Source organism: Diabrotica undecimpunctata, chromosome 1 (assembly GCF_040954645.1).
Source record: "Diabrotica undecimpunctata isolate CICGRU chromosome 1, icDiaUnde3, whole genome shotgun sequence".
Taxonomy (NCBI): Eukaryota; Metazoa; Arthropoda; class Insecta; order Coleoptera; family Chrysomelidae; genus Diabrotica; species Diabrotica undecimpunctata.
In genome coordinates, this window is record NC_092803.1 from 150,877,647 (window position 1) to 150,899,471 (window position 21,825).

The 21,825-nt window shown below is 34.2% G+C and overlaps 1 protein-coding gene across 4 annotated transcripts in view; it reads right to left on the reverse strand.

Moving 5' to 3' along the window:
* H2.0 (Homeodomain protein 2.0) overlaps positions 1-21,145 on the reverse strand; it is a 160,288-nt gene extending 139,143 nt beyond the window's left edge. For 2 of the 4 annotated variants that reach the window (XM_072520217.1, XM_072520220.1), the window contains exon 1: positions 20,905-21,088. In XM_072520217.1, coding sequence (XP_072376318.1) covers positions 20,905-20,933 — 29 coding nt within the window. In that variant the 5' untranslated portion in view covers positions 20,934-21,088. Of the gene's footprint in view, positions 1-20,900 lie in introns of all 4 variants that reach the window. The other 2 variants (XM_072520219.1, XM_072520218.1) reach the window with 2 other exon arrangements.
* Between the last annotated feature and the right edge of the window lie 680 nt (positions 21,146-21,825).

Here is a 21,825-nt window from a genome sequence, read left to right on the forward strand (position 1 = left end):
TAAAGTCATTTTATTATTTACTTATTATTATATATATATATATATATATATATATATATATATATATATATATATATATATATATATATATATATATATATATATATATATATTCGGTTTTTTATAACGTCTTACGACGTTGTCCGACTCCCAAACGCCACTGTATTCTGTCTTGAGTTAGGTCTTCGTCCAGATTTCGAGCGCTAATCGCTTTCCTAACTCCCAGTTCCAGCTCTGTGGTGGTCTTCCTCGTTTCCTCTTCTCTGGGGGTTGCCACATCATCGTTTTTTTAGGCAATCTTTCGTCCCCCATTCGGCTCACATGCCCATACCATACGAGCTGTTTTCTCTCAATATCCTCAACTATAGTGCCCTCTATACCCATTTGTTGTTTTATCACTTCATTCCGTATTCTGTCGGCTCTTGATATTCTCATCGATCTTCTGATGGCATCCATTTCCGTGGCTTCGACCTTTTTCTTATATTTTTCGGTTATTCTCCATGTCTCAGCTCCATAAAGTAGGCTAGTTTTAACCATTGTCTCATAGATGTTTCATTTTCTTTTCTTTGATATTTCTTTACTCCATAGAACTCTGTTCAAACATGCTATAGCTCTTCGTGCTTGTACAATTCGATGTTCTATTTCTCGTTCGTCTTTTCCACTACGGTCGAAGATGACGCCCAGGTATTTATATTCGTTGCATGGATTTATTTTTTGATTGTCATTGATATCGAGTTGTTCTGCTTCAGCTCCAATTGAGAGGTATTTTGTCTTTTCTAAATTGATATTTAATCCCAATTTCTAGTATTCTTCAATTAGTTTTCTAAGCATGTATTCCATGTCATCTTTGTCATTTGAGATCACCACCTGATCATCTGCAAACTGTAAAGTATATATGTAATCCTGATCGTTCAATTGTATACCCATTCCTTTGACTTTCCTTTTCCATTGTTCCAGAGCTGCGGAGATATAAATCTTAAATAGAGTCGGAGAGATACAACATCCTTGTCTGAGACCCTTAGGAACTGCAAATTTTTCAGCTAAGAGGTTTCCGAATTTCATTTGGGAGTTTGAACCATAATATAGATCTTTGAGAGCACTAACCAATGTTTGATGTATGTTTGATGTGCCCAGGACTTCCCATAGTTTATTTAGCGGGATTGTGTCATATGCCTTCTCAAGATCTACAAAAGTCATATGTAACTCTCTATTTGTCACAATTTTCTTTTCTATAATTTGTTTAAGACAGAAGATGTTATCTGTACATGAACGACCTGCTCTAAATCCTCCTTGTTCTTCGTCTTCAGACGATTGGTAATCTTCCTCTATCAGGTCCCGTAGTATTCGACCGTATAGTCGACTCATTGAGCTTGTGACCGATATCCCTCTATAGTTTTTACAATTTCTCCTGTCACCTTTTTTATATATTGGGGTCATATATGCTGTTTTCCATTCATCTGGTGTTGGATGTCCATTAATATATTCGTTAAATATCACCGTGATCATTCTGTGTAATTTCTCTGAGCCATTCTTTATTAATTCCGTAGTTACTCCCTCTGTTCCACTTGCTTTTCCATTCTTCATCCCTGCTATAGCTTTTTGAACTATGTTGAAATTATTATTATTATTATGTTTAATTAATTCTGCCGCACTTTTACTTGGTATTTGAATCTGCCCAAAACCACATTATATAAAATACAGTTCTAACGTGTACAAGCAAAGTAGCTAGCTCTTTAAAAAATGTACCGATACATACATACATCTTAGTTACTACATTTACTGCACCAACAAGCATGATTTAAGTTGCCTTCTTGTCAGACTGTTGACATAGACGTCAACAATTTCGAATTTTAAATTTAAATTATTCTTTAATTAATCTAACATTTTGCAAATATAAGATTAATTCCACATCGTTTGTATAATATTTGTTATATCAATAATAGAAAACACTGCCATTTTGTCTGAATAAAAGCAATACATTAACTAAACTAGTTTTAAAGTGTTGTTTCACACTGTGAAAAAGTTGTACATTAGATCATTTAAAATGTTTGAAACTTACGACAAAAATTGGCAACCTCCCACAGACGTTGTCGTAATTTAATGCAAATATCATAATAAAGAGAGCAAAAAATGAATTATTAAAATTGGTTATATTGGTAAACATTAACCACTGTTTCATTATAATCTCGAATTCTAACAAAAATTATGAAATATTCGGTACTAATATGATATACCTATATAAATGGTTAGTAGAAATATACCTATAGATTTTTTTTTAAATTAAATGGAATGTTTATATACTGTATAACGGAATCCACTTGTCGAGTAAATTTACTTTTCCAACTATTTCGTATCGTCACGATCTGCTCTGCATTTTACTACACAGAAAAGGCCTATACATTATAATTTCACGTTTGTTTAGAATAATACTCTTTTTTATCCTGTCGGTGTTATTGATTTTATTACAGCGTATTCTGTTGATCATGTTTCATTTTACTAAAAACCCGACATATGTTTATTGTGGTCTGTTCGTCTGTGGGTAACTCTTGAATGAAAAGTTCTTTTCCTATTCATATCATTTTTATTTTTTAAAGGTAAAGTACATAAGTATGCAAATGTGTGACACTCCTAGGACAGGATCATAACACTATTCATGTGATTTTCTGATCCAATTTCTAGAGGAATACGTTTTCATTTTCTATACTTTCTTCTCTATCACATTCTCCAAGTTGTTGTGTGATTTTGTTCGATTTGTAATTGAGTTCCATTGCTTTTTGTTTTATCTTTTCCCTTCAATTGAAACTGTTCATCTTTTTTAATATCATCCTGGTCAATCTCGAATTTGTTGGTTTTGATTTTAATATATTCGTTCATCTTCTAATTTCATTGTCCCCTCTTCTTTAGATATGACCAAACCATTAGCGTCGTGAGAGTTTTGTCAGTTTCTCCATCAGGCGTGTTCCCAGGTGACGGATAGGAGAATGCCCTCACCGGCATAGTTCTCGGATAGGAAGGAAATAAAGTATTCTCCGCGAATTAAAACTGACTAAGGGAACAAACTGTGACAGAAAATGGTATACTATTGCTTCGGAACAGCACGGAAACACGGATCAGACTTATCAGCATCGAAATAAGGATATTCTATTAGGTACTTGGAACGTACTAAGCTGGTCTAGACTAGGAATCGCCACATACGCTATAAAACAGCTACAGAAATATAAGCTGGATGTAACGGCTATTCAGGAAATAGGGTGAATAGGCTCGGGTGGCCTGCATATATAAAACTCTCTGGTTTTCTGGCAAGAAAACTCCCTGGCAGAAACTCTCTTTTTTTTTTCTCTGGGAAGAAGAGGAAAGATATTAAATATGGGTGTGGTTTCGTAATAAATGGAAAACTGAAATCGGTCATAATAGAATTCAAGCAAATAAACAAACGCATGTGCTCTTTAACACTAAAAGGAAAGAGGACAAATCTAACACTCACATCAGTTCATGCACCTACGCGGCATCAACCAGAGACGACTTTAAAATCGTATTAAGCGATTTCAATGCCAAACTGGGCAAGGAAGAGCATCTAAAATCAGTGATTGTCACCTATAGTTTACAGAATATTTCTAACGATAATGGTTCACGATTAACAAACTTTGGTGTAGCTAACAATATGATAGTAAAAACTACACAATTACAAAGGAGATACATTAATAAAATAACGTGGGTCTCAAATGACGAAACTACTCGTAACCAGGTATGTTCTCATTGATGAAAGGCGCTCTAGTAATACATAGTATGAGAGGATCAGAAAGTGACTCGAATCACTTTTTGGTGCAAACAAAGATGAGAATAAAGCTAAACACAAAGTGAACTAAGCATAACTCACAAGGCAACAAGTGAGATATACAAAAAAATTTTAAATTATATGAGAAAAAACACAAATACCAATTGCTAATACAAAAAGGTTTCAGACACTAGAAGAAGAGACACCAAATGCAGAGCTGACATTAAACCAGAAATAGCAAAATATAAGAGAAACCATAGGAATGGTAGCAACAGAATGCAGAGAGATAAAGAGAAAAAACAAGAAAAAAAGTTATTCGACCAGGAATGTAAACAAAATTTAAAGCTAAAAAGCAGCAAAACGATGGAGCTTATAACAACGCCAACAATAGACAATTGGATAAAGTAACTTGAAAGTAACCACAGAACCGGTTAGGCTAGTTAGTTGTATAAGGAAATAAAAACACTAAAGAGCAATAAAGTAAATAGCCAGGGCTTCATAAAACTATTTTAAACAATTGTTAAATATTGATAATGTAACAACATACGAATAAAAACAGTACCACTCAAAACCTGAAATAACGTCACTAGCGCTTGATGAAGTAAAAGCAGCATTACTGGCATTAAGAAATAGCAAAGCCCCGGGCCCAGATAGCATCCATACGGAACTGATTAAGAAAGGGGTAGAAGAACTTTATGTACAAATACATCACCTTACAAATTAAATGTCGACAGAATGGCGTAAAATCCATAAAAACCCGTCCACAAAAAGTGAAATAAACATATAATGTAAGAACTATAGAGGAATATCATTAATTTATACAACTTACAAAGTTATGTCGATTATTCTATTGAGAAGATTAATTCCGTACGCAGGAGAAATAATAGGTTATTACCAGTGTGTCGTCGAAATGAGAAGGTCAACAGCAGACCAGATCTTTATCTAGCGTCAAATTTTAGAATAGAGTTGAAAATACAATAAAGATGTACATCTAATTTTCGTAAATTTATGACATTTTATATTTACTTTATATTTAAAGAAACGTATGACTGTTTAAACAGGCACAATAATGGGAGATTGCTGCACAAGACGGTCAAAGTGGAGGAAAATAGTAAACGCGGCCAAGACTTAGACGCAGCCAAGACTTTATTTTTTGGCAGAGCCTCTCAGCTGTCCCAGATCCACTTAAGTATTGCTATTCTTTCTACAGCATCAGCCACTTCTGATCTTCGTCGTAGCTTGTGGTTTGGGATCTTGTCTCATATTGAAACGCTCAACATAGCGCGCTTCATCGCTCTTAAAGCACTTGCTTTGATTAGTAGAAACAAAATATAATATGATAAATGTGCACAAAAAATAAGAACGGTGACCGAAATGGGTCGAAAAGAAAGCAAGGTAACATAACGCCGTCTCCACACATGGGGGCCAACATTTGCCCCAACAGCGTTCGTCCAATGTGTGTACCGACAAAACTGTGGACTGTCGGTTTTTGCGTACACATCAAAGGGATTGGCGCCAATATTGGTGTTGCCGTTGATGCCGACCACACATTGGCACTACAGCAGTGTTTCAATCGGCGTATACAATATAATCATATGCACTCATTATCACGACAATCGCTACCGCTGCAATTTCCATGTCGGACATGTTGACGTTAGCTCTAGAGGGAACAGACTCATATCAGCCCAATATTCAACCTAATATGTGGATGCCTCACCGAACGTGGGAACACAGTTGACCCAACTTCGCGCCAACGTTGGATCCCATGTGTGGAGCCGGCATAAAAGACTAAAAAGAAGTACTGCTAATAGATTTACCCAAGAAATAAAGATGATGGATGGAGTACGTTAGAGAACTTTTCTAAGATGAAAGAGGTGAAATGCAGGAGATACAAGAATAGAATCCTCTAGAAAGACAGAAGATCATGATAGATGAAAATTTCATCTATCATGGTCTTTTGACTGTTGTCCATTATTGTGAATTATGACATTTTGGTTCCAATTTGATGTTTGGATTATCTTTATGATTTTACTATCAATATGCTTATTCCTAAGTATTAATATTAAATTTTCATGTCTTAGCTTTTTCGTAGTAAAAAAAGCACAAGTGTATGTCAACGTTTACATCCCGACATCAATGAAATCAGTATGTTAAATGCAAATAGCTCTTCTCGAGTACCAATTTCATTTCGGAACCCGAACTGTGTCTCACTAATACCCTCCTCTCTTATGTAGTAGCTTTTTTTGTTGCTTGTTTTTTAGGGATGGTTATAAACGCTGACTTCTTAAGGTATTATTCTTTATTCTTATTGTGGTATCACTCTTGTGGTATTATTCCCGTATCGTACATTTGATGAACAAATCTGCCAATAATTTTAAGTTACCCTCTTCCACTAGTTTTAACAGTTCTATTGTTATTTCATCTAATCCAGCTGCCTTATTGTCTTCAGAGTTTTTGACAGCCCATTTGATTTAGTTCAATTAAGCATATTTGGAATCAATGCAGATCGATTATTTTATTTAAAGTGACAATTTACTAATGTTTGTATTTTGAGAACGATTTCCGAATTGAAACGTCAATAAACGTACTTTAACCTTTAATTGTAGCTTATTCCCATTTAAATAGTAATTACTTTAAAGTGACAAGTTCAAAAATAAAAATAGCCATTATGATTGCCAACCTCGGTATGGAGACGAGACTCGTAAGAAGAAGCTTTGAGTGGGTACCGATAAGAATTGGCGGCATAGTTTCTAAAGTTGTTATTACATATTGTATAATTTGATTTATTTGTGATTCGTGCTGGTTCAAATGAGCCACTAAAAATGTCCCATGGGCTTGTAGTTTATGAGCTGGCGATCAACGCACGAGTTTGTACCGCGAGACTAACGAGCAAATCAGAGAGTTAGTATTGAAGTAACATATCTTGCTCAGATTCTAAAGTTTTGTTTTATCTCGTTATAACACACCGTGAAATAATAAAATAAAAGCGCCCTGGACTTTGGGTTAAAAGTGGAATAGAAAAAAGTCAAGAATTATTACATACCCAGTCAATTCAAGAATTCTTCGTAGAACCACTTGAATACAGAAGTTATCTGATAATCTGAGCATTCAATTAATTGTAGTCTTTAGTTACACCTACAATACAACCGAATCGTCTCGATTTTGATTGGTTCTCCGTCGACTAAGTACGCCAAGCTACTGTAACTCATAAACAATATATTGAGAGACAGTATTTCTTTATAGCTACCATCAGATACCTAGCCGAAGGCGAAGGTAAAACCGAAAGTTTAAGTAAGTTAACAGAATTCTACTTTAATATCTAAGCAAACTATGGAAATGATTATTCCGAAGATAAGCAGATCTATCTACAATGTATTAAAATCCCGACTTTATATGACCCATGGTCCTGATTTTACTTTTAACGGCATAGGCATAATACGAATAATATTGTATTGAATAAAATCATGGTCTAATCACACAACTTACACAAGAGATAATATTACTTAAAACTATAAAAATCTGAAATTTATACTTATTTTTCTTATATGGTTTATTTTACAAAAAAAACGTGATGAATTAGCTTAGTAGACTAGTTCATTAAATAAACGTAAGATTAAACCAGTTAAAACACTATGTGGGATGGGAATGGGAACAAAAATCACCAGTCTATGTAACTTGATTTTTCAGAAATATCGATTTTTTGTGGACTCCTTTTTATTTCTAACCTTTTACTTTTACCACACACACTAAATACATGATTGATTTATGAATATGTAATAAAGTTACATATGAGTATTAAATCACGTACTCTAGAGCCAAAATATGGAAATAAAAAATGCAAAACTAAACAAGAATGCTGAATGACATTGCATATGCTGAACTCATAAGGCTATTTAACACCGACGGTACTCAACTACTAACAAAAATATTCAGTGACATATATTTAAACCGGGTAATTGAATTCAACGTTTATTGCTCAATCAAAGGAAACAAAATCCGTATGCTGCAATGATTTCCGGACCATCAGCTTAATGAGCCACATTTTAAAAGTTAGGTATTTCTAAAAATCATACATCAAAGGATATATGAAGCGCATAAAAGCAAAACCAGACATTTGACATTTAAAAAAAAAATGAGTTATAATATGCATTATATAATGAGATATATATGCAAAGGCAGACATTTGCCTTTACACCAATCCGGATGCGACTTCTTACTCACGTACTGTCTCGTTTGCCCTGTTTGTTATTAAACTCGTACTTCGTTCATACTTTGTACTCACATTAAGATCAAACGTGGTAAACATACGTTATGAATTAGTGCTCACGAAAATAAACAATAATTAAACATTGTAAACATGAATAACATTATTATTGAACCAAGTCTAGCTGGTAAAGGGCGAAAACGATTGGTAAATAAGGATCAGTAGAAACGAGAAAGAGCAAAAAAAACAAAGGTAGGTATGTTCACATCGAAGTTTTTGTTTAACAACTGATCAAATTATATCATTTTATATCTTTTTTAGGTATTATCGGCGATGCCTTCCTTGAATTTCCCAGAGGCGCCCATAACACTAAAGTTCATCAATGTTCCTCGTTGACAATGACCGATATCAGAAAATTCAACGAAAGCTTTTATAGAAAACCATCGAAATTCTATCAAGACATGTTTGTATTGAAGCACTGCGTGACAAATAATCCAAAAAGACAGTCAGTGTGAATGAAGTACACCGTCAGAACTCCAAGAGGATCAATTCCTGTTTGTAAAAAAAATATTCGTAGCGTTACTGGGTATTGAAAAAAACCGAATTGAAAGGAGATTAAAGGAGTATCGTAAAACACGAGTTTTGACAACAGAAAGAAGAGAAGGTGACAGAACTTCACAAAAACCAATTTGTAAAAAGCAAGCTATATCTCATTTCACATAACATATTACACAATATAACACATTACTTGCTGCGAAACTCATTATGCCAGGAACAAAACAGTTGTTAGACGATATTTGTCTAGTAAACTAAATATATCGAAACTGCGGAAGATGTATAATTCTACAAGGGAGGAACATCTAAAAGTAAGACAGTGCTTCTTCAGAAATAGTTTTGTACGGTAATAAAAAATTGGTTTTGGATCACCAAAAGGTGATGTATGTCCAATTTTTTAGAAAAAATGAAAAAAATCACAAACCAACAAGAAAAAATAAAGATAATGACAGAACAGCGCATACAGAATCTGCGTAGTAAAGCGTTTTATGAGTTAATAAGAGAAGACAATCACACAGCAATATTTTCCTTTGATTGCCAAAAGAATGTACCACTAGCAAAGATTCCAGACCGACCTGCTATTTTATTTAGTAAATACAAATAAATTTCTACAATTTTACAGTTGTAACTGGAAATTCAAGGTCGCCACTTTATCCTGAATCTGTAAAATCGTTTATGTGGACAGAAAATGATTGCCAGAGGATTTCAAATGAGAGTTTCTGCCGTGTACTACACATTGACAAACTTTAATTTTGACGAAGGGGTAGAAAAAGTGCGTTTAGTGGCTGATGGTTGTGGGTTTAAAATTGGCTACAATTCTGTGCTCCACTTCATGTAAAGTGTATATAACTCGTACATCCCGTAGTCGGCCATTCTTTCTCCCCTGATCGAGTATTTGCTCAAATAGGAAGAAAAGTCAAAAAATGTTCCACCATAATTGATCCACAAACGTATATTACTTTTATTAAAGATTATTCTACAGTGATGAAGATGGGAGAAGATTACACCGTTTTTGACTGGAAAGTCGAGGTGCAAAAAGTTCTTAAAAGTCCTGGATCCTGACATTTTCATTTTCAACCATCTAAACGATAATTATTTTTAAAACAAAAGAGAAAATAAGGGTGTGTTTATGTCACAGGCGAATTGTTTTTTAAAAATATGCTTTCTAAGCCCAGAACATTTGCAAGAAAGGAAGGAATATTACTCAAATCCAGTTACAAGCAGCTTTATTGTAGAATCCTGAAGATATCCTATACTGACTTCGTTACTAACCAGGACGTTTTATTAAAAATGTAAAAAGGAAAAGAGTTATTAACCACAATAAAAATGCCAAAATTGAATACCTCGGTCACATCATGAGGAACAGCGGAAGGTATGGGTTGCTGCAATTAATTCTTAAAGGAAAATTAGAAGGAAAACGAGGACCAAGAAGGCGAAAAATTTCCTGGCTGAAAAATCTGCGTACGTGGTTCAACACAACAACCACAAATCTTTTCAGAGCCGCAGTTTGAAAAATACAGATTGTCATGAGAGTTGCCAACATCCGAAACGGATATTGGCGACTACAAGAACAAGAAACAAGACTATCGGAGTGGATCACAAAAAAATCAAGTGGTGGATGTTGAAATATTAGACAGAAAGTTTATTGGGGGTCAGAATAGTATAAAAATGTAAAGTAAAATTGTGGCTAATTCTCAATAAAAATAGTAAATTGCACAACTGATGAGATTATCTGCGGAGACAATTTTGCATACCTTACAAAATTAGTTAAATTTAGCTCTAACCTATACCACCATGATTTAATCATTTAAATAAAATTTATAATTTACATTCCAACATGTGTAATCTTTACAAAGCCTTCTGGATTATTTTATTATGACAGATTTTTAGGTTGAGTCTAATGTACTAATTACATCATTTTGTATTGTTTACAACAACATTTGTGTACAACAGTATTGTTCAACTCCTCCACTGCCGGTCCCGAGCACGGATAAAATGGGAGGAGGATGAATGATTAGTGGATTGTTCTGGGTAGCATGAGCCTTGCAAAGTGGCTGCTGTCATCAAATGCAAAGAAATTCCCTAGTCAACAAACGTTGATGATTTAGGGAGTTTTTGTAACTACCTAACGTAAAGTATCTCCCTATACGTAAAGAACTAACGTATCAAAGAAGATGAACGTTAAATTGAGAGTTAAAGTTCTGCACGCAACGTAACGATGGTGTTTCCCTCATCGAATTAGTGATTAACTAATAAATTGTCAGTGCCAGTCTTGTCCTTGTCATTTAACCCTATTTTTGATATTCAAAATAAATAATAAATATTTTTTTGAACAATTTTTAATTTTTGAGATGGACGCGATATTAAATGTAGGTGCCTTTATTGATGATGAAGAAGACGAAGTCATAAAAGATGCCCTTCTTCTTCACATCTTGCACGACTATACGGCCGCTTTAATTTTGATACCATTAAAAATATTTTTCGCTTTTGAATTAAATTCCACCTTTCTGGATGGTCGTAAAGGTTCTTGCATACAACTTCCTTCAACAAGAACAAATCATCTTCATTGCTGAAGTGAAGTCGTTTTCTACAGCTTTTCATTATTTATAAAAATCAAAACAAATATACTTAACCACAAATCGGTAAGATAGTTTCGAAACAAATTCAGATTTCTGCTTTAATCTGAACCTTCTAAAAATGCAAGCTATAACAGAGGTTGATAAAGATGTTAATAGAGACATGGGGAATCTAAAATTTGCATTCCACGACATGTCTATCAACTAACCAGAAATCCTTAACGAATTTGTTTCTTGTACTTATACAGAGTAGATCCGAATAAAATGAAAAAGACAGCAAAGGTTTGATTTCACGTACAAAGCGTCTATGTATCTGTTGATACGTATTTCGACTTAATAAGTCTCATCAGAACAGTTATTCATAGGCGTTCTCAATGTGAAAAATGAATATTTTCTGTCTTTTAAGAAGCAACAATAAAATGGCTTCGTTATGGACGCAATAGCGACATCTGATAGAAAAATCGGTAAGATAGTTTCGAAACAAATTCAGATTTCTGCTTTAATCTGAACCTTCTAAAAATGCAAGGTATAACAGACGTTGATAAAGATGTTAATAGAGACATGGGGAATCTAAAATTTGCATTCCTCGACATGTCTAACAACTAAGCAGAAATCCTTAACGAATTTGTTTCTTGTACTCATACAGAGTAGATACGAATAAAAAAAATCGGTAAGATAGTTTCGAAACAAATTTAGATTTCTGCTTTAATCTGAACCTGCTAAAGCAGAAATATGAATTTGTTTCGAAACTATCTTACCGAGTTTTTTATCAGATGTCGCTATTGCGTCCATAACGAAGCCATTTTATTGTTGCTTCTTAAAAGACAGAAAAGATTTATTTTTCACGTTGAGAACGCCTATGAATAACTGTTCTGATGAGACTTATTAAGTCGAAATACGTATCAACAGATACATAGACGCTTTGTACGTGAAATCAAATATTTGCTGTCTTTTTCATTTTATTCGGATCTACTCTGTATGAGTACAAGAAACAAATTCGTTAAGGATTTCTGCTTAGTTGATAGACATGTCGTGGAATGCAAATTTTAGATTGCCCATATCTCTATTAACATCTTTATCAACGTCTGTTATACCTTGCATTTTTAGAAGGTTCAGATTAAAGCAGAAATCTGAATTTGTTTCGAAACTTTCTTACCGATTTTTCTATCAGATGACGCTCTTGCGTCCATAACGAAGCCATTTTATTATTGCTTCTTAAGAGACAGAAAAGATTCATTTTTCACGTTGAGAACGCCTATGAATAACTGTTCTGATGAGATTTATTAAGTCGAAATACGTATCAACAGATACATAGACGCCTTGTACGTGAAATCAAATATTTGCTGTCTTTTTCATTTTAACCACAAATGTAAAAATACACGTACCACGTGTGCTTATGAACTGTGGATGTTGAAATTTTGGTAATCGGGTAAGATTGCGTTAGGTAATACGTATCTAGATACGTTAGTTCAACCATTAATTCCCTTCCTTTATGCCAAGAAAATATGTTACGTATACGTATTTGCTTGCACAAAAACTCTCTATCCTACCCATGATGTGATGGGTGAGAACGATCGTCCAGTACCTTAAATCTAGACCCCACTGGCTAACTTATGGCAAACCATACTGAAGAACTCCTGGTTTTCTAGGAATTAGTAGGACTGAACTTACGGCGACGACTCTGTAAACTAAAAATGGAACTAAGAATGGAATACTCAGACCTGGTACCGACTCATAGCACTTGCATCTTTATTAAACATAATGAATAAATAAGAGATAATGAATAAATAACGAAAAGACGACAGATGGGAACTGATATCATTGAAGAAAGAACGCATGCCACGAACTATAGCTGCAAAGAAAATGAATGGACTGGGAGGGGTTTATAATAAACCAGAAAACCAAACGCCATCTTATTGATTTTAAAGCTTTCAGCCAAAAAAAAGTCACTTGAGCTTCAAATTTTTTTTGATTAATGTGCATGTTCCGACTGAGAACAAACCGGATGACGAAAAAGACCAGCGTTTTGAAGAACCTGAAGTGTACAGGAGATGGGATATAAAAAAGCCGCAGATATATTCAATACTTCACGCACTACATTATATTGTCTATCAACTAAGACGAATGCTACGCCCGCTCAGGTTGTTGAAACAAAATTAGGAAGATTTGTAATCCTACCACAAAGCTTAGAAGATTAACTGGTAGACTATATACTTTTCATGAAAAAAATTAATGTTAAAAGGATGGCTTATCAGCTGCCTACCTTTAGTAAATTACCAAATATATTTTCAAAAGAAAAGGAGAGTGTTGAGAGAGAATGGTTGGATTTCTTCCTGAAATTGCACAAAGATGCAATTTCTGTCAGAAATCCAACTGGAACGCCCATTCATAGAGCCAAAGGCTTTAGTAAGGAAAGTGTGACACATTTCTTTGATATTTTGGAGGCATCATTTGAAAATCATAATTATTCAGCTAATAGAGTATTTATTTAACGTATTTAACGATTTTTCCCAACAAAAAACACAATGTTTTATTGAAAAAAGGGTGCTTCTCCTGGTTAAAAAATTGTGTGTCCAAAAAATCCAAGTGAGTAGATTCAAACACATTTTTTACACAGTGGTTTATATATACTTTATTGAAAAAGTGAAACCATCACAAAACGATCCAGTATTGCTAGTGTTAGATGGACACTATACAAATTGTCGAAATGTGGAAATAATACGTTTGACACGGGAGAATTTTGTTAACATAGTGTGCTTGCCCCTTCATTCTACCGACCACCTGCAGCCCTTAGATAAAACGTTAATTTGACCCTTGACAGTCCATTATACTAAGGGTTTGGGATTTTTTTTAAGGTCAAGTCAAAGATCAATTAAACACTATGACATTGCTGAACTATTTGGAAAGGTGCAAAATGAGGCAATTGCCGTTAATGGCTTTAAAAAGACTGGAATATTTTCTCTAAATCGCCATGACTTTAACGAAACTGATTTTGGTGCCGCATAATAAAAAAATACTGAAAAAAAATCATCTGCAGTAGTTAAAAATATTGCCGACATTAGTGTAGATGAAAGGGAAAGAGAATTATTTTGCCTGTATCCATATGGTCATTTTTGAAAAATATTTTGTTAGAAAAATAATATATATTGTAACATTCCCAAATGTCGGCTATATTAAGAATGCACCAAAATAACTTGAAGGTGCAACACGAAACTATGGAAACGATGGGAGAGTTCTGCTACTTAGAGTCGCTGGTTGACTGCAAAGCGAGCCTAGGGCCCGCTTTGGCCTTAGTCTGCCACTATTTTTGACTATTCCGGTATGCAAACTCCCATATTTTAAATAAAAAAATCTGATACATAAGACATTAATGTGTATTTTTAAACAAAGAATCAAACATTGTTTTAAGAAACAAAAAATTACAAACCAAATACAAAACGATATTTCATACATGACACATCTCTTCTGCCACCAATTGGCTTATTGTACATTTGTGCATGCTGTACTGTGTGTATGATGATTAATTGCCTTGTAATTAAGAAAAGTCCGTATCTCGGGTTAATACTGATTTGACAGAAAATAACAATTCTCATCTCGGCCGGATTCGAATTCACGACCCCTGAGTTTTTACGCTCAGGAAGTTAAAAGTTTTTTAGAGTAAGCGTGCGTTCATAACGAGGCGCCGACCCTCGCTCGGACCATGGGATGGTATCATTTAATCGATTTTCGGTGAAATAAATGCATTACTTTAAATGCGAGCGTTCGCCGTCAGAGCTAGGCTCTAGGCGAGGAGACGGTGCGATGTTCTCCGTTATGAACAGGGCCGCCGCTACCATGTGTGCCAAGTGTGCATCGCACACGGGCGGCCAACAATAGGGGCGGCCAAAAGCAGTCCACTGATGATAATACTTTTTTAAAACGAAAATAAATTCGAATAATTAAATAGTAATGATTCAGATAATTAAACTAACTAAAGATAATGGGCAGGACATGTGATACGCAGTAACGACAATCGCCTTATAAACAATGTGTTCTGGGAAAGGCCAGAGGGAAGCAGGTCTGTAGGGCGGCCTAGAAAAAGGTGAAAAGATGCAGTCAAAGAAGATCTAGAAAAAATGGGAGTGCGAAAATGGGAATTACTGGCACAGGACCGACAAACATGGAAGGCAATAGTAAACGCGGCAAAGACTCACGAAGAGTTGTAGCGCCATTGATGCTGATAATGATGATGATTTAGATAATTCTGTGAACTCTAATATTCCAAACAATAATAATTATTCAGTACGTGATAATACTTAAATGTGTTTCATTTATCATGTATACTTCTTTTTTTCATCCTAATCTAAAAAAAATGTCAAAAAATATTATTTATTGTATGAACTGCCGCCCTTTTGTAGGTACAGTCATAAAGCAGTTTCGGGAATACTTTTTAATTCAAAGCGGCTGGCGGCTTTCGGACTCCAGTTATTTGAGATTTCACACGTAGATACTTTACAAGAATTTAGACAAGTGGTTGTAAAGTTTCTGTTATAATATTGTTCCTATGGTTATGTTTATAGATGGGTTATTATGTCTTATGTTCAGTCTTAGTTGAGAATTCGATGAATTTAGACACGCTTTTGATAGACGATTTCGTTTGTAAAATATAGTACTGTATCCGTTTGTTTTGCACAGTAGGTACTGTATTTCGAAGTAACGTCGAGATCAGAGCAATTTTATTCGTATACGCGTTACGGCTACATATTATGTGGAGAAACATTATTTGGACCACTTATTTGTAGTGTTTTTGGATTTATTTTATTAAATCCGCCCGGCTTCGTTCTTAAGTGATAATTTCAAAATGTCCGAAAGAAAAGGAAAATGACTTTCAGGTTTTTAATATAGAAAAATAAAAGAGGCAAAAACTGAGGAGAAAAAAAAACTTAGCGGTGCACTGGAATCATTTTTGATGAAAAACATACATGAAAATATAGAAGACTCGGATATAAATTTAGGACCTTCAACTTCAAGCAAAGTCCAAACCATATAAAAAAGTACCAAAAAATTGAATATTCCTGCGGATAGAGACGGATGATTTGATGACAATAATAGCGATAGTGCGAGTACTGATGCTGAAACGCCTGAACCTGAAACCACCAACCAAGACAGAACAATTAATGTTCCAGTTAATCTGGATTGCAGTGTAGGAAGTTCCAGCATATATTTGGTTTCAAATGATCCTGGAAAATGACCTGCAAATATGAATCCAAGTGAAGTTCAATTTGTTGTTGAAAATTTTCCTCAGCAAATTACAAAAATTAACTTCCCCAGAGATACAAATAATAGGAAATTTTCAGAAACTTAATATTACCGCACATTACCTAATCAAGACCAAATTCATCGCCCGTGGTTACTTTACTCATTATCACTAAATAATGTTTTTTGTGCACCTTGTAAACTATTTTGTTGTGATGAAAGCAGCCGACAATTACTTAGTGGAATTAATGGGGTAAGTGACTTGCAACATTTAGCTGTTATTTTAAAAAGACATGAATCCGGTGCAGCTCATATAAAATATTCTCAAAAACTGTTTGAACTATCTACAACATTAAAAAAAGGATTAACAGTTGACTCTGCCCATCAAAAATTATATGAAATGGAGAAAAAACATTGGGGCGCACGTAGAACAAATAACAATTGTAGTAAGATGTGTTTCTGCTTTCTGCAATGTTATCTATTGAACATGAAGTGTGTGTGACATTGGACATTAAAGATATTGTCAAAAAGTTTTCCGAGACGAAAGCCCGAAAAGTGCGTTTTTAGTTTTTTTATGTGTTTATGTTTCTATTCACGGTTTATTTTAATTAAATGGACGTTTAAATTAGGATATTAGGATATACATATTCTGGACGTTGGATCATGGTTATTAAATTAGGATAATCGACGTTTAAATTAGGATATTAGGATAGGATATTAGGATATTATATGGACGTTGGATCATGGAGATTAGTCTAAATGTTCAAGTAAATAATTATCTATTTATATTATGCATCTTCTTCACATTTCTTTAAATAATAGTATGTATGTCTAAAGTGTTGGAAGGGGGGCGGCAAATATTAAGTTGCACACGGGCGGCCAATACCTTAGCGGCGGCCCTGGTTATGAACGCACCCTAAGAGTTTTTACGCTCTTATTGACTCTATTAATAGTAAAATATTATTAACTAAATATTGAAACATTATGATACTACTCTTCTTACTATGATTTAACATTAAGTGACATACCATTGAACTCTGACCAATCATAGAGTGATTGAACATACATAGTTACATAAGTTATCACAATTTTCAAAATAGTGTACATGATGAATTCTACAGAAAATATCTACTTTTTCAATGCCAAAAACATTGATTTTGAAATTTGAGAGACACTCTTGAGACTTTTTTTTATTCTTTAGTACCTACTCAAAAACACAGAACAAAAATAGTGCCACTACCCGAAACAAGGTATTATAAGAATATAAGGAAACAAGTTATTACGTCTTTTTTGCGAAATTTTCAAAATTGAATGAGCGAAATTTGTTCAAAAGCACCTACAAACTTTTTTAAAAGACCAAAATAAAGTCCTTTTGAAGCGAATCTTCTATACAGGCATTGTATTACGTATAGCGTCACAGAACTAGCGCCACAAGATGGCGTCGTCACGGAACTGGCGCCACAAGATGGCGTCGTCACGGGTAGCTTCATAAAATAGTGGTTCTTCACATCGATTCACTACTCTCGATCAATTCGTTTCTAGTTATCATATATTTATCCTAAGCAAGTTTAAATTAAAACCGGATTAAAATAATATTTTTTAATAAAAGATTTGCAAGGATTCTCAAAGTCATAAATGTCATTCGATTAATAACAATATTGAATTATCTGTTTAAATTTTTAACACACTTTTCGTTTTAAATTAATTTCATATAAATACAATTATTACTTTAATATTTCGTTTAAATTTGACAGGTTTGTAAGTACGTTAAAAATAAACATATGCTTTGTTAAAACGGCAACAGGTGGTGTTAGGAGCAAAGATAGTAATTAATGTGAATTATTTGAATCAATATTATAATTTGCTTATTCTTCCTGTCTTTTCGTAATGAAAACCCCAGCGACACCTATCCATAAAAACTACTACTAATTTTAATAATAGTTAAATAATAGTTATAGACATTATATGTTAAATGTTACTGGTTTATTATAAAAAATATTTATTATTTAATAAAGAAGTAACGTTGTTTATAAATAAATCAAGGTACTGGAAAATGTATAAAGTAATTGTAAAGTAATGTATATGCTCTCCTTCAAGCCATCCTGCAAGGAAAAGTATTTGGAAAACGAGGTCCAGGAAGAAGAAGAACATCTTGGTTAAAGAACCTCAGAATCTGGTTCAATACAACATCTGTACAGCTTTTCCGCGCTGCTGCAGATAAGATAAAGATTGCCATGATGTTCGCCAACATTCGTAACGGATAGGCACATCAACAAGAAGAATGTATTGTCTTTAAATGATTTAGAGCGTGTATTACTCTTATATACTATATAACGATTCCGCTTTGTTGTTCCTTTTTGTACAGGTATCAGAATAATCGATTATTCTATATGGTCGCCTCAGTGCATATTCAGAGGAGCTTCTTGGTGAATAGCAAAGTGGTTTTAGGCCTGGTCGATCAACAACAGACCAGATCTTTGTGCTAAGGCAAATACTGGAAAAAACCAATGAATTTGATATCGACACATACCATCTTTTCGTAGATTTTAAATCGGCCTATGATAGTGTCCTAAGAAATAAATTGTATGAAGCCATGGATGAATTCCACATCCCCGATAAACTGATAAGATTGGTTAAGGCTACAATGCGTAAAGTTGTCTGCAAAGTTAAACATTTGAAACGCAGTTGGGCTGCGACAGGGAGATGCGCTGGCGTGTCTCATTTTCAACATAGCTCTGGAAAAGGCGGTCAGGGATGCCCAAATAGACAACAGAGGAAACATGTTTAATAAATCATCCTAAATTTTGGCATATGCAGATGATTTGACCTAGTTGCCCGCACAACACGCAAGCTAGAAGAAATGTATACCATCTTGTCAAACGCCTCAAAAAATATAGGCCTGCAAGTAAATGAGGAGAAAACTAAGATAATGGCATCAACAACCAACAATAGAGCCAGAAACATCGGCCACGAATTCACGGTTGATAACTCTACCTTTGAAATGTTGGACAAATTCACATACTTAGGCTCCCTGATCACCAAGGAGAACGTCATGACGGAAGAAATCAAGCGAAGAATAATCCTAGCAAACAAATGCTATTTTGGACTGAGTAGACATATGAGAAGCAAAAACTTAAGCCAAAAAACAAAAATAATCATATACAAAACCCTTATACAACCAGTGTTGATATATGGGTCGGAAACATGGACCATTTCCAAGGCAGATGAAAATCTCCTGCTTATATTTGAACGAAGGATCCCGAGAAGAATATTCGGTGGCATCTGTGAAAATGGTGTTTGGAGAAGGAGGCACAACTACGAGGTATATCACAGATATAAACATATACTTGGTGGTAAAGACGTAGTATCCTTTATAAAAATAGGAAGACTAAGATGGGCAGGACATCTGGCAAGATCACAGCAGAACAACCCTCCTAGAAGAATCCTTATGTCACAACCTGTGGGAAGCAGAAGTAGGGGTAGGCCAAAACTCAGATGGAGAGATGGTGTATATGAGGATGTTAGACAAATAGGCGCAGCAAACTGGCAACAGTTGGCAATGGATAGAACTAACTGGCGTAATAGACTTGGGAAGGACGAGGCTCTTTTATAGGGCTGTAGCACCAATGATGATGATGATGATCATAATAATCATCGATTAACAAAATTGATTTGCTATTTTTAATAGTGGCGGCACTATTATTTGTTTTAGTTTTAATCAAAAGACATTTGTACACACCAAAATCGCGCAGACCGTTTCCTAGATAATTCGAGGCGTTCCATACTTAAAACTCATCCTGTAGATTGCGAATGAAGAGAAAAACAAAACCATTACCTATTTTAAAAGTATGTAAAAAAACCTTCATTTTTGTTTTTTTTTAACGTTTGTAGGTACTTTTGAACAGACTCTACAGTAATTTTAGGTCCCGACATTGTTATACTCAAAAATAACTATTTTTTTGTTCATTCAATTTTGAAATCTCGCAAAAATGGCACGATTACCATCGTACCAGCTGGCGGCACTATTTTTTTCTTTAGTTTTGAGTATTAAAGAATAAAAAAATTGGTCCCAAGAGTGTGTTTTCAAAATCAATGTTTTTGGATATTTTTTGTGGATCATAAAAGTGTATATTTTCTGTGGAATTCGTTATATGCATATTATAGCTACATATCATGGATAAACACATAGAAGCTTACTACAGTTAAATACAATTTCATAAAAAGCAAGAATAGCAATGGTAGTAGATGTAACCCCTAAGGTAAACATGAAGACCTGTCAAATAAAGAAAATATAAGTACTCCTCAAACATTAATTGTTTAACTGGGTACTGGATCCGTTTTCTTTATAGCGAATTGGAGAGCAAAATGATGGCAGCTATTAGAAGATATAAAGACTATTTACGACGGAAAATAGGCAATTAAAAATATACACAAATATGAAGGTTTAAATGGCCCAAAAAAACAAAAACGTATTGTAGGTATGTACTTTTTTGGTGGAACAACGAAATTTTAGATATTATATACAGTAAAATAGGAAATATTTAGATTATCTTACTTGCCTTAAATCGATAAACTTATTCACAATCATAGTTCATGTCAAGTCTAAATACACAAAATTTTAACTTATAATTTTTTTAAACCAAAAGTATGTGTCACTAAACGGTATAAACAACACTCAGTTAAAAAAGCTTACTTCCGACACCACGTTAATTCCCTTATTAACAGCTAATGCAGTCCTATAGGTGGTCCACAAGAAAAGAAGCTAAGTTAGTTAAAAGGCGTGGCTATCGACGACTTTACCACATCATTGGCTTGCACTCGTGCGTAACTGAGGCGGTGACTACTGGATGGACTGCTAAGCTTAGGCCAGGCTTTGAGCTATGAAAATATTTAAACGTTTGAGTTGTAGGAATATTGCAGGCGATGAACTAATAGAGCCAAACAGGATGACGGTAATGATTATGTGATAATTTAATGCTTACTACTACTGCTGTATGGGATATTTAATTGTTTTTTTATCAAGTTTATCTATCTAGTTTATTATTTATAGGGCAAATAAGGTATTTGAACTTGTCAACCCTTTCCAGTGGTTTACTGTCTAACCATTAATATTTGGATTTGATTATGTATTGTCCACTAGTGACCATGAATTTTGTTTTGTCAATACTGATGTTTAAGCCAAATTCTTTTACTATTTTGTCAATATAGAGACTAATGTAACATTATTCGCGGGTTGTAAAAAATGCTTTGTGCATTTTTCAGATAAAAAAATGGGCAGGAAGTCTTCTTCTGAATTATATTTACATGAAAATTGGTTTGGTTTTTATTATATTTAAACCATTTAATGTCTCTCTATTTTAAAACACAATTTTCGGTATCCTTTTTTGGATCTTTATTAGAACTATTTAAAGGGATACAAAATATGTAATTTTATAAACAAAAAATTTGTTTAACACCTTTTAGTGTCGCACCAGTGATCA